This window comes from Chrysemys picta, chromosome 16, assembly GCF_011386835.1.
Source record: "Chrysemys picta bellii isolate R12L10 chromosome 16, ASM1138683v2, whole genome shotgun sequence".
NCBI classification, from domain to species: domain Eukaryota; kingdom Metazoa; phylum Chordata; order Testudines; family Emydidae; genus Chrysemys; species Chrysemys picta.
This window is the reverse complement of record NC_088806.1, coordinates 10,918,589-10,932,141: the sequence shown is the minus strand read 5'-3', so window position 1 is coordinate 10,932,141 and position 13,553 is coordinate 10,918,589. Positions and strand designations below refer to the sequence as shown.

Genomic DNA, 13,553 nt, shown 5'->3' with positions numbered 1-13,553 from the left:
GTCCACGAAAGCTTATGCTCTAATAAATTTGTTAGTCTCTAAGGTGCCACAAGTCCTCCTGTTCTTCTTTTTGCGTAGTAAAAATATCTGCTTTCCAGCACTCCCTGAAGCAACATCAGAACAACTGGGAATGAAACAATTTGTTCCCGAAGGGGGAACTTGATGACTAACAATTGCTTTGAAATGGGGGAAACAGTATAACCGTGACGCTCAGGGTTTGTGTAGGTCGGGTCAAGGGGAAAGCTAATGCCAACCACTGCACCTGGGCTGCATCTGCTCTACAACTAGAATTTTCTTTTTACACCAAGATCACTAACTTGAGGAGCCAATGCCATGTGCAGTCCTAGTGGATGTAAGGCACACGTAGTTTTTGCCTCAGTGTAGCTTGTTGGGATCAAACCTCTCTCTCCCTCCGGGAGCCGATGAACAGTACTGGCTGGAGGGACACACACTCCTATGACTCAAAAGGAGTTGATAGAAAAGATCACAGGACTGACCCCAAAGAAGGGTGAGCTGCAAAAGGCAAAAGCAGGCAACTCATATGGTGGACCTGAGAGATCACAGTGAAGATGGTGCAAAAATCACTATGTGGGAATTAGCAAATGTGATTTAAAAAACAAAACAAAACAAAACAAAAAATCTTTGGCCAGCCCTAGTCAGGGGATTTATTACAGTTCTCTCTCATGTGGATTTTCTGATGTCTAATGAGGCTTGAGCTATCACTGAAGCTTTTCCCGCACACAGAGCATGTGTAGGGCGTCTCTCCTGTGATGATTGTCTGATGTGTGATCAGGGCAGAGCTGTGACTGAAGCTTTTCCCGCACTAAGAGCACGTGTAGGGTGTCTCCCCTGTGTGCATTCTCTGATGTCTGATAAGATATGAGCTACAACTGAAGCTTTTCCCGCACTCAGAGCATGTGTAGGGCGTCTCTCCTGTGTGGGTTCTACGATGTATGATCAGGGAAGAGCTGTGACTGAAGCTTTTCCCGCACTCAGAGCATGTGTAGGGCGTCTCTCCTGTGTGGATTCTACGATGTGTGATAAGGTGTGAGCTCCGATTGAAGCTTTTCCCGCACTCAGAGCATGTGTAGGGCTTCTCCCCTGTGTGGATTCTCTGATGTGTGATAAGGTATGAGCTACAACTGAAGCTTTTCCCGCACTCAGAGCATGTGTAGGGCTTCTCCCCTGTGTGGATTCTACGATGTGTGATAAGGTTTGAGCTCCGACTGAAGCTTTTCCCGCACTCAGAGCACGTGTAGGGCAACTCTCCTGTGTGGATTCTACGATGTGTGACAAGGTCTGAGCGCCGACTGAAGCTTTTCCCGCACTCAGAGCATGTGTAGGGATTCTCCCCTGTGTGGATTCTACGATGTGTGATCAGGGTACAGCTGTGATTAAAGCTTTTCCCACACTCAGAGCATGTGTAGGGCTTCTCCCCTGTGTGGATTCTCTGATGTGTGATAAGGGTAGAGCTGTAATTGAAACTTTTCCCACACTCAGAGCACACGTAGGGCAACTCTCCTGTGTGGATTCTACGATGTGTGACAAGGTCTGAGCGCCCATTGAAGCTTTTCCCGCACTCGGAGCATGTGTAGTGTCTCTCTTCCAAGTTGATTCTGTTGCTTGTTATAAGGTCTGAGTGGCTACTAAAGTTTTCCTCTGACCTCTCCTGAGTCTCACAGGCTTTTGCTTTTTCTCGGAGTGCACAACTCCTGGAAACATTCCCTTTGGATCTTCCTGATAACATTCCATGTGGTTCTACTTGCTCAGCATCTTCCTGCTGGGGTTTCTCCTCCTCATTCTCACTCACCATCCCAACACCTGATGGGAGACAGAGAGAATCCAGACATAGGTCAGTCCCTGCGCAAGAAAGAAAGGAGATCTCAGAGAGAGGAATGGAAAAAGGAATGAACAAACCAAAATATGTGTGTGAGAGATCAAACCTATAAGGAGCTGATTTTCCCCAAACCCTTCCCACAGACGAGAGAGGAAGGGATCAGTTTTGGTCCGCATCTCACCAGAACACTCAGGGGAAAGCGAGATCGGGGAGGGATCTTGTGACGAACTGGGCCTGTTCTCACTGTGGTCTGTGAATGCTGACAGGGGAGTGTGCTGGGATAGTCTGCATTGGAGGATGGGATCGGCCCGGGGGCGCATTCCTGGGAGTGTAACATGAGAACCCAGGAAGGGGTTGAAGGCCAGGTGACTCCTTAGCCCGGGAAACTGGACAAAGGCTGTGGGAGGGGTCGCTGAAGGCAGTGTGCTGGAAGCGGGCTGGAGAGATGGCTGGGAGACAGAGATGGCTCTGACCCCCCGAAGGGGGGGGCGGGCTGGGATGCCCTGGGACCCCAAGCTGGACTTAACTGAGGGGGTCCTGTTGTCTGTGCCTGCAAGACCTGTCTTGGACTGTATTCCTGTCATCCAAATAAACCTTCTGCTTTACTGGCTGGCTGAGAGTCATGGTGAATCGCAGGAAGCCGGGGGTGCAGGGCCCTAACTCCCCCACAATCCGCAACAACTGGTGGCAGCGGTGGGATCTACTGCACCCCGTGGACGGCGCTTCCTGCAGTAAGTGACTGGGGAGCAGTAAAACGAAGGGGGATTGACGGGGACCAGGCGTGCTGAAGAGTGAGAGAGAGACGGTTATTACCCCTGGGAGTGTGTGACCAGCGAGAAGGACTTTTGCAGGAACAGGGTCCCCCGGGGGGATCGCAGCGAGTGGTCCCAGGGGCGGAGGAGTCTGCAGCTCGACCCTGGCAGAGAGGTGGCGACCTCGAGAAGGGCTGGCACACTAGGGGTCCCCCTGGGAACTGTGGGGAGCTGTGAGCACACAGGCCGGTGAGTGGCCAGCAGGAAGATGTATGCCAAGCGGCTTAAGAGCGACCTGGTGGAGCTGTGCAAGCAGAGGCAGCTGCGCATTGGGAGGCTCACCAAAGAACAGCTCATTGCCCAGCTGGAGGCGGAAGATCGCGCGAATGAACTGATCCCTGTGTCTCAGGGAAGCAGCCTGGCAAATGGAGCGCAGGCACCAGTGTCTGTCCCAGCTGGGAGTGGTCAGCCGGCTGCTGAGGGCTTCCCGAGACCCCTCCTTCCTATGCCTAGGGGAAGGGTGGGGAGGAGCCCAGCAAATACCGAAGGCGCCGTGACCCCCCCGGCCAGCAGAGGATCCTCCCGGCGACGTTCGGCATCCGGGGAGCGGAATTGGCTGGAATGGGAGAAAGAGCTAAAACTGAGAGAGCTGGAGGATCGTGAACGCCAGAGACAGCATGAACGGGAGGAGAAAGAGAGACAGCATCAGCGTGAAGAGAGACAGAGACAGCATGAACGGGAGGAGAAGGAGAGACAGCATCAGCGTGAACGGGAGGAGAAAGAGAGACAGCGTCAGCATGAACTGGAAATGGCGAGATTGAAGGGCAGCGAACCCCCGGCTGCGGTGAGTGAGGGGGGACCCAGGACTGCACGGGGCTTTGATAAGTGCATCATGGCCCCATACAAGGAGGGGGAGGACATGGATGACTTCCTGGAGGCCTTTGAGACGGCCTGCGAGCTGCACCGGGTGGATCCCGCGGACAGACTCCGGGTCCTTACCCCCTTACTGGACCCCAAATCCGTGGCATTGTACCGCCAACTGGGAGAGGCAGAGAAAGGGGACTACGAACTATTCAAAAAGGCCCTGCTACGAGAGTTTGGGCTGACTCCTGAGATGTACCGGGAAAGGTTCCGGAGTCAAGATAAAACCCCTGAGATCTCCTATTTGCAACTAGCCGTCCGCATGGAAAGATACGCCAGCAAGTGGGCTGGTGGGGCCCAGACGAAGGAGGACCTGATTAAACTGCTGGTACTGGAGCAACTGTATGGGCGGTGCCCATCCGACCTGAGGCTGTGGTTGGTGGACAGAAAGCCAGAGAACCCGCGACACGCCGGGCAGCTGGCTGATGAGTTTGTAAAGAGCCGGTCAGGGGGTGGCAGGGAGGAACCCCAAAGGAACAGGCCCGCCGCGATGCAGAGAGAGAGTCACCCTGGGACCTCCCAAAGGGGGAATATTGGGAATCCCCTCCCCCGGGAAATGCCCAGCATCAGGGACAACCGACCGGCTCGAGGGGACCCACGGGACCTGAGCTGCTATTACTGCGGCCGAAGAGGCCACGTTCGGGCCCAGTGCCCCAAGCTCAAGGACAGACTGAGCAGACCGAACCCGCACCGGGTTAACTTGGTAGAGGCCCAGACGGACGAGGGGCAGGCTTCTCACGCAAGAGGGGCTGGCAGCTTATCAACTGCTCAAGAAAGAGAAGGGCCCCAGGCCAGCTTCTCTGGGGGGCCAGATGCTCCGGATTCAAAGTTCTCCGTTTACAGGGTTGGCGCGGGGCTGTCCCTGCGGAGCGAGTGCCTTGTTCCCCTGGAGGTGGATGGGAAGAAAGTTTATGGATACTGGGACACGGGCGCAGAGGTGACACTGGCCCGGCCCGAGGTGGTGGCCCCAGATCGGGTGGTGCCCAACACCTTCCTGACCCTGACCGGGGTGGGCGGGACCCCATTCAAGGTTCCCGTAGCGAGGGTACACCTGAAATGGGGGGCCAAGGAGGGCCCCAAGGACGTGGGAGTGCACCACCATTTGCCCACTGAGGTGTTGATGGGGGGGGACCTAGAGGACTGGCCAAGCAGCCCCCAGACCGCCTTAGTTGTGACCCGCAGTCAGAGCCGGCGAGGGGCACTGTGCCCTGGCCTTGAGGGGGGTGCCTTGCCTGAGGCGCAGGACCCTAACCTGGTGGGGAGGGAACGCCCAGGGACACGGCTCAGGGAGGCTGCAGCTTCGGACCCAGCGGGCGAGAAAGAGCAGGTGGCCATCCCTGTCCCAGCTGCTGAGTTCCAGGCCGAGTTACAGAGAGATCCCTCCTTGCGGAAGATAAGGGACCTGGCCGACCTCAATGCGGTACAGACCATGGAACGAGGTGGCCGGAAAAGGTTCCTGTGGGAGAAGGGGTTCCTGTACCGAGAATGGGCTCCCCCAGGGAAAATGGAGTCAGGGGGGATCAGGAGGCAGCTGGTGGTACCCCAGAAGTATCGCCGCCAGCTGCTGTGCCGGGCCCATGACATTCCTCTCTCAGGGCACCAGGGAACCTGGCGTACCCAGCAGAGGCTGCTACGGAGCTTTTACTGGCCTGGGGTCTTTGTTACTGTCCGACAGTACTGCGGATCCTGTGACCCCTGTCAGAGGGGCAGGAAGGCCTGGGACAAGGGGAAAACAGCTTTAGGACCCTTGCCCAGCATAGAGGAGCCTTTCCGGAGGGTGGCCAAGGTAAAAAGGGCGGCTCTGAACCAAGAGAGCCCAAAGCACAGACCTCCAGACTGGAGCGCTGGGAGAAGACCACAGCCCAGTTGGAGCCCCAGAGGTATGGGGGTGGGAAAAGGGCACAGGCCACATAAACCTTCCCACATGCGAACTGCGAGTGCCATCAAGCACCCCAACCTAAGGGGGGGCGTGAAACTGGAGGGGCCTGGTGTAACTCCCACCGAGGAACTGGAGGGATGCGGGGGCATCCATGGGAACGGGGATAGGTTCGAACTTCCCCGGGTCACTGGCTAAAGTGACCCTGCTCAGTTCGGTCTCGAAGGGGGGAGAGATGTGACGAACTGGGCCTGTTCTCACTGTGGTCTGTGAATGCTGACAGGGGAGTGTGCTGGGATAGTCTGCATTGGAGGATGGGATCGGCCCGGGGGCGCATTCCTGGGAGTGTAACATGAGAACCCAGGAAGGGGTTGAAGGCCAGGTGACTCCTTAGCCCGGGAAACTGGACAAAGGCTGTGGGAGGGGTCGCTGAAGGCAGTGTGCTGGAAGCGGGCTGGAGAGATGGCTGGGAGACAGAGATGGCTCTGACCCCCCGAAGGGGGGGCGGGCTGGGATGCCCTGGGACCCCAAGCTGGACTTAACTGAGGGGGTCCTGTTGTCTGTGCCTGCAAGACCTGTCTTGGACTGTATTCCTGTCATCCAAATAAACCTTCTGCTTTACTGGCTGGCTGAGAGTCATGGTGAATCGCAGGAAGCCGGGGGTGCAGGGCCCTAACTCCCCCACAATCCGCAACAGATCTCCTGCCAGTTGTCAGTCAGAATAGGAGGGAAGCCATGAGTGACATCTGCCGTAATGATTCCACATCTGCAGGGAACAATCCTGAACTTGGAGAGCTCACAGGGTCTTTGTAGGGCATCCCAAATGTTTCCTGCATTCCCAAACAGTTGTTGAGTTGGTTTAACCAATTCCTCACCTGTGAAGGCAGCTCTTGGGAGCACTTCTTTCTCAGAGCCCTGGAGGTCCGGGACCCACGGCTCTTCCCCTCGTTCCAGCTGCGAGATCACATCAGGTTTGGAAACTGGAAACCCTACTCCAGGGAAAGAAAACAAGGGAGGTCAGTGGAATTTGTGGGATACTTGTCACAAAGAATATTCCATGGTTTTAACCCCAGATCATTTTTAAGCAGTAACATCCCAAGGCCATCTTCCTTGGCTCAAAGTGGCAGGAGAGTTATTATTATTATAAATCATATGCATTACCTTAGTGCCTGAGGACCCATTAACAGTGGGTCCCCATTGTGCTAGGACAAGTACAAACACAGAATAGTAGATAGATGGTCCATGCCCTGAAGAATTTACAATCTAAATAGACAAGACAGACACAGAATGGGGGAAGGGGTAGAACCCACTGTTAGGATATAGATATTCAGGCCTGCCTGTAAAGCCTATACTTTAAGAACTTAGGTGTATTTTTATCACTTAGCTACTTACAGGGGTATAAAAACAAAGAATCAAAATCACAGTCCACCTGTGTCTGGGCCTTCTCTCACTAGGATAGTCTGAGGCCTTGTTCTCAGGCTAAGGCCTTTGGCTAAGCAGGAGGGGCAGCCATAAGCTGGGAAGCGTAGGGTCACATCCTCACCTCCCAAACCAATCACACTGAAATAAGGTGGTATTGGGCTGTTAGGAAGACGGTCAATGTCCGGACAGCGTCCCTCCCCACTAGATAAAGAAACAGATCTTAAGATGGTTTAAGAAAACTTAGTTTGATAGCATCATGTCTGGCAATAAATCACTTATTAATGGTTGTGGTTGTGAAACCCTCATTTCCATATTGTTTTATCTTTATGGCCACAACTTTTACCTTGTTAATCTGTCTGGTTCTCTAATTGTTTCTGTCTGCTGTATAAAAGACGGTTACTCACCGTTGTAACTGTTGTTCTTCGAGATGTGTTGCTCATATCCATTCCATTAGGTGTGCGCGCGCCGCGTGCACGATCGTCGGAAAATTTTCTACCCTAGCAACACCGGCGGGTCGGCTGTGGAGCCCCCTAGAGTGGCGCCTTCATGGCGCTGAATATATACCCCAGCCGACCCGGCGCCCCCTCAGTTCCTTCTTGCCGGCTACTCCGACAGTGGGGACGGGGGGCGGGTTTGGAATGGATATGAGCAACACATCTCGAAGAACAACAGTTACAACGGTGAGTAACCGTCTTTTCTTCTTTGAGTGCTTGCTCATATCCATTCCATTAGGTGACTCCCAAGCCCAACTTAGGTGGTGGGGTCGGAGTGAGACATTGCTGTGTGCAAAACCGCTGATCCGAAAGCAGCATCGTCCCTGGACTGCTGCACTAGTGCATAGTGACCTGTAAATGTGTGGACTGATGACAAAACCGCCGCTCTACAAATGTCCTGGATCGGAACTTGCGCCAGGAAAGCCGTCGAGGAAGCTTGGGCCCTCGTGGAGTGAGCGGTGAGGTGCGGTGCTGAGACACCTGCCAGGTCATAGCAAGTCCGGATGCAAGACGTAATCCAGGAGGATAGGCGTTGTGAGGAGACCGGTGAGCCTTTCATTCGGTCGGCCACTGCAACGAAGAGTTGCGTCGTCTTTCTAAAGTGCCTTGTGCGGTCAATATAGAAGGCCAGGGCCCTGCGTACGTCCAGAGAATGCAAACGTTGATCCTGGCGAGTGGCATGTGGTTTAGGATGAAATACCGGGATAAATATATCCTGGTTGATATGAAAAGGAGAAACCACCTTAGGGAGAAAGGCAGGATGTGGACGAAGCTGCACTTTATCCTTATGGAAAACTGTGTAAGGGGGCTCGGATGTAAGCGCCCTGAGTTCAGAAACGCGCCTTGCTGAGGTGATGGCTACGAGGAAGGCTGTCTTCCAGGATAGGTACAGAAGTGAACAGGTGGCCAGTGGCTCGAATGGAGGACCTGTGAGCTTGGAGAGAACCAGGTTGAGGTCCCACGTCGGAACGGGCTGACGTTGTTGTGGGTACATCCGGTCTAAGCCCTTGAGGAATCTAACGACCATCGGGTTAGAGAATACCGAAGACGCGAGTTCCCCTGGGTGAAAGGCCGATATAGCGGCCAGGTGAACTCTAATTGAAGATATCGCCAACCCTTGCTGTTTTAGGGAGAGGAGATATTCCAATATGAGAGGAATAGGTGCCTGTAACGGGGACGTGGCTCGTTGTTCGCACCAACAGGAGAACCGCTTCCACTTGGCCAAGTATGTGGTCCGTGTTGAGGGCTTCCTACTGCTCAGCAGAATCTGTTGGACAGAGTGCGAGCACTGCTGCTCTGCCTGGGTGAACCATGGAGCAGCCACGCCGTGAGGTGGAGTGATTGCAGGTCGGGGTGACGCAGGCGGCCGTGGTCCTGAGAGATGAGATCCGGGCATAATGGAAGCAGGATCGGTGTCTGAACCGAGAGCTCCAACAGCGTGGTGTACCAATGTTGTCTCGGCCACGCTGGGGCGATCAGAATCACCTGTGCCTGGTCTCTGCGCAATTTGAGCAGTACCTTGTGGACCAGAGGAAACGGAGGGAAGGCATAAAACAGGTGGTCTTTCCAGGGAAGGAGAAACGCATCCGAGAGGGAGCCCGGAGCTCGACCTTGCAGGGAGCAGAACACGTGGCACTTCCTGTTGTCTCGAGATGCAAACAGGTCTATCTGGGGAAACCCCCACTTCTGGAAAACGGAATGTATGATGTCCGGACGGATAGACCACTCGTGCGTCTGAAAGGACCTGCTGAGTCGGTCCGCTAAAGTGTTCTGGACTCCAGGGAGGAACGATGCCGTGAGATGGATTGAGTGGGCGATGCAGAAGTCCCACAGGCGAATGGCCTCTTAGCATAGAATTGACGAGCGAGCTCCTCCTTGCTTGTTGATGTAAAACATGGCCGTGGTGTTGTCGATAAGAACTAACACACAGCGGCCACGTAGGAGGTTGAGAAATGCCTGGCACGCCAGGTGCACCGCCATCAGTTCCCGAACATTGATGTGCAGAGCTATCTGGGGTGCAGTCCACAGGCCCTGGGTATGGTGTTCGTTGAGATGGGCGCCCCAACCCAGAGATGAAGCGTCTGTGACCAGGTGCAGAGAGGGTTGTGGGGCGTGAAATGGCATCCCCTCGCAAACCACATTGCGATCTAGCCACCAGGTGAGGGAGGTCAGGACCGAGTTCGGGACCGTGACCACCATGTTCAGGCTGTCCCGATGTGGGCGGTATATTGATGACACCCAGGTTTGAAGTGGGCGAAGCCGAAGTCTGGCATGCCTGGTTACGTACGTGCAGGAAGCCATGTGACCCAGCAGGGTAAGGCACGACCTCACCGTGGTAGTTGGGAAGGCCTTGAGTCCTTGAATGAGGCTCGTGATGGTGCAAAAGCGGTTGTCTGGCAGGATGGCTTGTGCACGTCTGGAGTCTAGAACTGCGCCGATGAATTCTATTCTCTGGGTAGGTTCTAGAGTGGATTTGTCCTTGTTGAGTAGGATGCCCAACTTGTTGAATGTGTGCACTATTATGTGGACGTGAGCTCGAACTTGCTCTTTGGTGCGACCGCGTACCAGCCAGTCGTCTAGGTACGGGAACACCTGTATCCCTTGCCGACGAAGGTACGCTGCCACGACAGCCATACATTTCGTGAACACTCTTGGGGCCGAGGATAGGCCGAAGGGAAGGACTGCAAATTGGTAGTGCACCTTGCTTACCACGAACCGCAGGAAGCGTCTGTGAGGTGGGTAAATTGCGATGTGAAAGTATGCGTCTTTCATGTCGAGGGCGGCGAACCAGTCTCCAGGATCGAGGGAAGGGATAATGGTCCCCAAAGAGACCATGCGGAACTTCAACTTTACTACGAATTTGTTGAGTCCACGCAAGTCCAAGATGGGTCGCAGACCTCCTTTGGACTTGGGAATGAGGAAGTAACGGGAATAGAATCCCCTGCCCCTTAACTCCACTGGAACCTCCTCTATGGCCCCCATAGCAAGGAGCGTGGAAACTTCCTGTATAAGAAGTTGCTCGTGAGAAGGGTCCCTGAAGAGGGACGGGGAAGGGGGGGAGGAGGGGGGGATTGAAGAAAACTGGATAGCGTATCCCCTGTCCACCGTGCGAAGGACCCAACGGTCCGAAGTTATAAGGGACCAGGCACAGTGGAAATGGGAAAGGCGATCCCGAAAGGAGGGGGCTGGATCCTGGGGGATGACTGGGGCGCCGTCCTCGACCGCACCTTCAAAAGTTCTGCCTGGGGCCTGAAGGTGGTCTAGGTGGCCCCTGGTTCTGACCGGGTTGAGGGCCGGTCCACCTTCTTCTACCACCTCGCCCTCGCCTCCGGGCCGAGTCCTGTCTCTGACGAGGCGGGGGGGGGGGGTAGAAGCGCTGAGGCTGCGGCCTAAATGGCCTGCGCTGAGGGCCCGCAACATGCATCCCCAGGGAACGCATGATTGTCCTGGAGTCCTTGAGGCTCTGCAGGCGAGAGTCCGTCTTTTCTGAAAACAACCCCTGTCCTTCGAAGGGCAGATCCTGCAGGGTTTGCTGCAGTTCCTGAGGCAAACCCGAAACCTGGAGCCAGGAGATCCTCCGCATAGCGATACCTGAGGCCAGGGTTCTCGCAGCAGAGTCCGCTATGTCTAAGGAGGCCTGTAAGGAGGTCCGAGCCACCTTCTTACCCTCCTCTACCAGGGCTCCAAACTCCTCCCTGGACTCTTGGGGAACCAACTCCTTGAACTTCCCCATAGAGTTCCAGGAGTTAAAGCTGTAGCGGCTCAAGAGCGCCTGCTGGTTAGCCGCTCTAAGTTGCAGCCCTCCGGCTGAGTAAACCTTACGGCCAAACAAATCGAGGCGCTTAGCCTCCTTCGATTTGGGCGCTGCGGCCTGCTGACCGTGGCGCTCCCTTGCGTTCACTGATGCCACCACCAGTGAACACGGCTGGGGGTGGGTATACAAGTACCCGTAGTCCTTGGATGGAACAAAGTATTTCCTTTCCACCCCTCTCGCTGTGGGTGGGATAGAGGCAGGAGTTTGCCATATCGTAGTTGCATTCGCTTGTATCGTGCGGATCAGGGGTAACGACACCCTCGATGGGGCATCCGCTGCGAGGATATTCACGATGGGGTCCTGCACCTCCACTATCTCCTCCGCCTGCAGGTCCATGTTACGGGCCACCCTACGCAGGAGATCCTGGTGAGCCCGTGGGGACCTGCTTCGGGACCTGGACCGGTGCCGTGGTTCCAGCCCTTGCGATGGAGGGCGCATCAAGGCAGGTTTCCCCCTAGACTGGACCGGACGAGTCAACGGTGCCTGCGGTGCCGGTGGTTGCGGTGCCGGCTCCGTGAGAGCTATTAAGTCTCTCGCCGCCGCGAAGGTCTCTGGAGTCGACGGGAGGCACTGTATCACCGCCGGTCTCGGTGGAGACGCTATCTGCACCGGACTCAACGGCTTCGGCGCCGGAGTCGACGGTGCTGGAGGCACCTGTTTCCGGTGCTCCACAGGCGGACGCGGCTCTACCCCGGCACTGGGGGAGCCGGCGTCTTCGGCACGGAGGTCCCCGTCTTATGGGCTTTTTTATGCCCCGGGGATAATGACCGGCGCCGAGGCACTTGTTGTGCTTGCGGTGCCGACGAGGTCCGGTGCCGGGGAGGCTTGTCCGACGCCACTCGCGTGGTCGGCATGGCCGGTGCCGCCGGGGCACTGCGCACCGAGGCGCTAGGTGCCGGGGCCTGACTCGTTGATGGAGCGTCCGGACTAAGTGCCGCCTCCATAAGGAGTTGCCGGAGCCGAAAGTCCCGCTCCTTCTTGGTCCTTGGTCTGAAGGCCTTACAGATCTTGCACTTATCTGTTTGATGGGACTCTCCCAGGCACTTCAGACAGGAGTCGTGCGGGTCGCTCGTGGGCATAGGCTTAGCGCAGGAGGCGCACTGCTTGAAGCCGGGAGCGTTGGGCATGAGCCCGGCCCCGCGGCCGGGGGAGAAAGGGGGAGACGACCCCCTTAATCCCCTGAACTACTATAACAACTAGAACAACTTTTAAAAACTATTTAACTATTTAACTATAAACAACTATAACTATAACTATAACTGTGAATAACTAACTAAGCTAGGGAGAGTGGAGAACAGCTATGCCGCGCTCCACAGTTCCAACGACCGTCAGGGGCGGTAAGAAGGAACTGAGGGGGCGCCGGGTCGGCTGGGGTATATATTCAGCGCCATGAAGGCGCCACTCTAGGGGGCTCCACAGCCGACCCGCCGGTGTTGCTAGGGTAGAAAATTTTCCGACGATTGTGCACGCGGCGCGCGCACACCTAATGGAATGGGTATGAGCAAGCACTCGAAGAAGAATTAATGTTGCTAGGTGTAAGCAAATTATGTAGTGGAATACAATTGGTTAGAGAATATGTTAGAATTGGTTAGTTAAATTTCAGTACAATGATTGGTTAAGGTATAGCTGAGAATATTACTATATAAATGGGATCAAACAGGAGGGGGAAAGGAAATTGGAATCATGTTTGTTAAGGGGGGAAAACAGGAACAAGGAATGGAGACACAGGCAAGGCTCTGTGGCGTCAGAGCTGGGATGGGGGAAACGGGGAAAACGCTCTGTGGCGTCAGAGCTGGGAAGGGGGACACGGGGAAAATGCTCTGCGGTATCAGAGCTGTCAACGGAACACTGGGGAACAGACTCTATCGCGTATAGAGATAAGGCCAATTGGTGTGAAGGGCTTCGGAATATGCCTTATCTGCGCTTCGAACGTCTGGTCTTTTTGCTGCTTGCTGTCTGCGTGACAAGAACCAGGGAAGTGGGAGGGTGAAGGGAAAGCCCTCTAACAAAACTGACATGACCTGATAAGCAACAGGTAAGCCTTTAAGGAAGGTTTTAATACACTTTGGAACTGATCAGGGATTCCCACGAGGACTGATGAGGGGGCGATGGTAAATACACATTTAGATCCTTTTCTTGTTTTATATCTTTTCCCCAGAAGGCGCACTGGCACACTGTCATGGATCCACAGGATCTGTGCAATGCCCTGGCTTTTAAACAGTCCTTGGGAGGTGCCCCTTGAGTGCATTAGACCCCCAAGGGGTCCCATTCTTCCACAAGAATAGGCCATGTAGCTTCAACACCTGAGACTGAGCCTCTGGCTTCAACACTCCTATTTCAACCTGTGAGCTCTGCCCAGCAGGTCCAGCTGAATGATACTCCTGGTCAGAGACTGTTCCTCAGTCAATGAACAGAGCAAGTTTTTGCTGTGACACTG

At 55.0% G+C, this 13,553-nt stretch overlaps 1 protein-coding gene across 1 annotated transcript in view; it reads right to left on the bottom strand.

Annotated features, from left to right (window-relative positions):
* The window catches only part of LOC112060954 (zinc finger protein 391-like), a 36,070-nt gene continuing 22,517 nt past the window's right edge, over positions 1 to 13,553 (bottom strand). Inside the window, exons 4-5 of the mRNA XM_065569943.1 lie at positions 6,262 to 6,378; positions 1 to 1,860 (exon numbers count right to left, since the gene is read on the bottom strand). Coding sequence (XP_065426015.1) covers positions 824 to 1,860; positions 6,262 to 6,378 — 1,154 coding nt within the window. The 3' untranslated portion in view covers positions 1 to 823. The remainder of the gene's footprint in view (positions 1,861 to 6,261; positions 6,379 to 13,553) is intronic.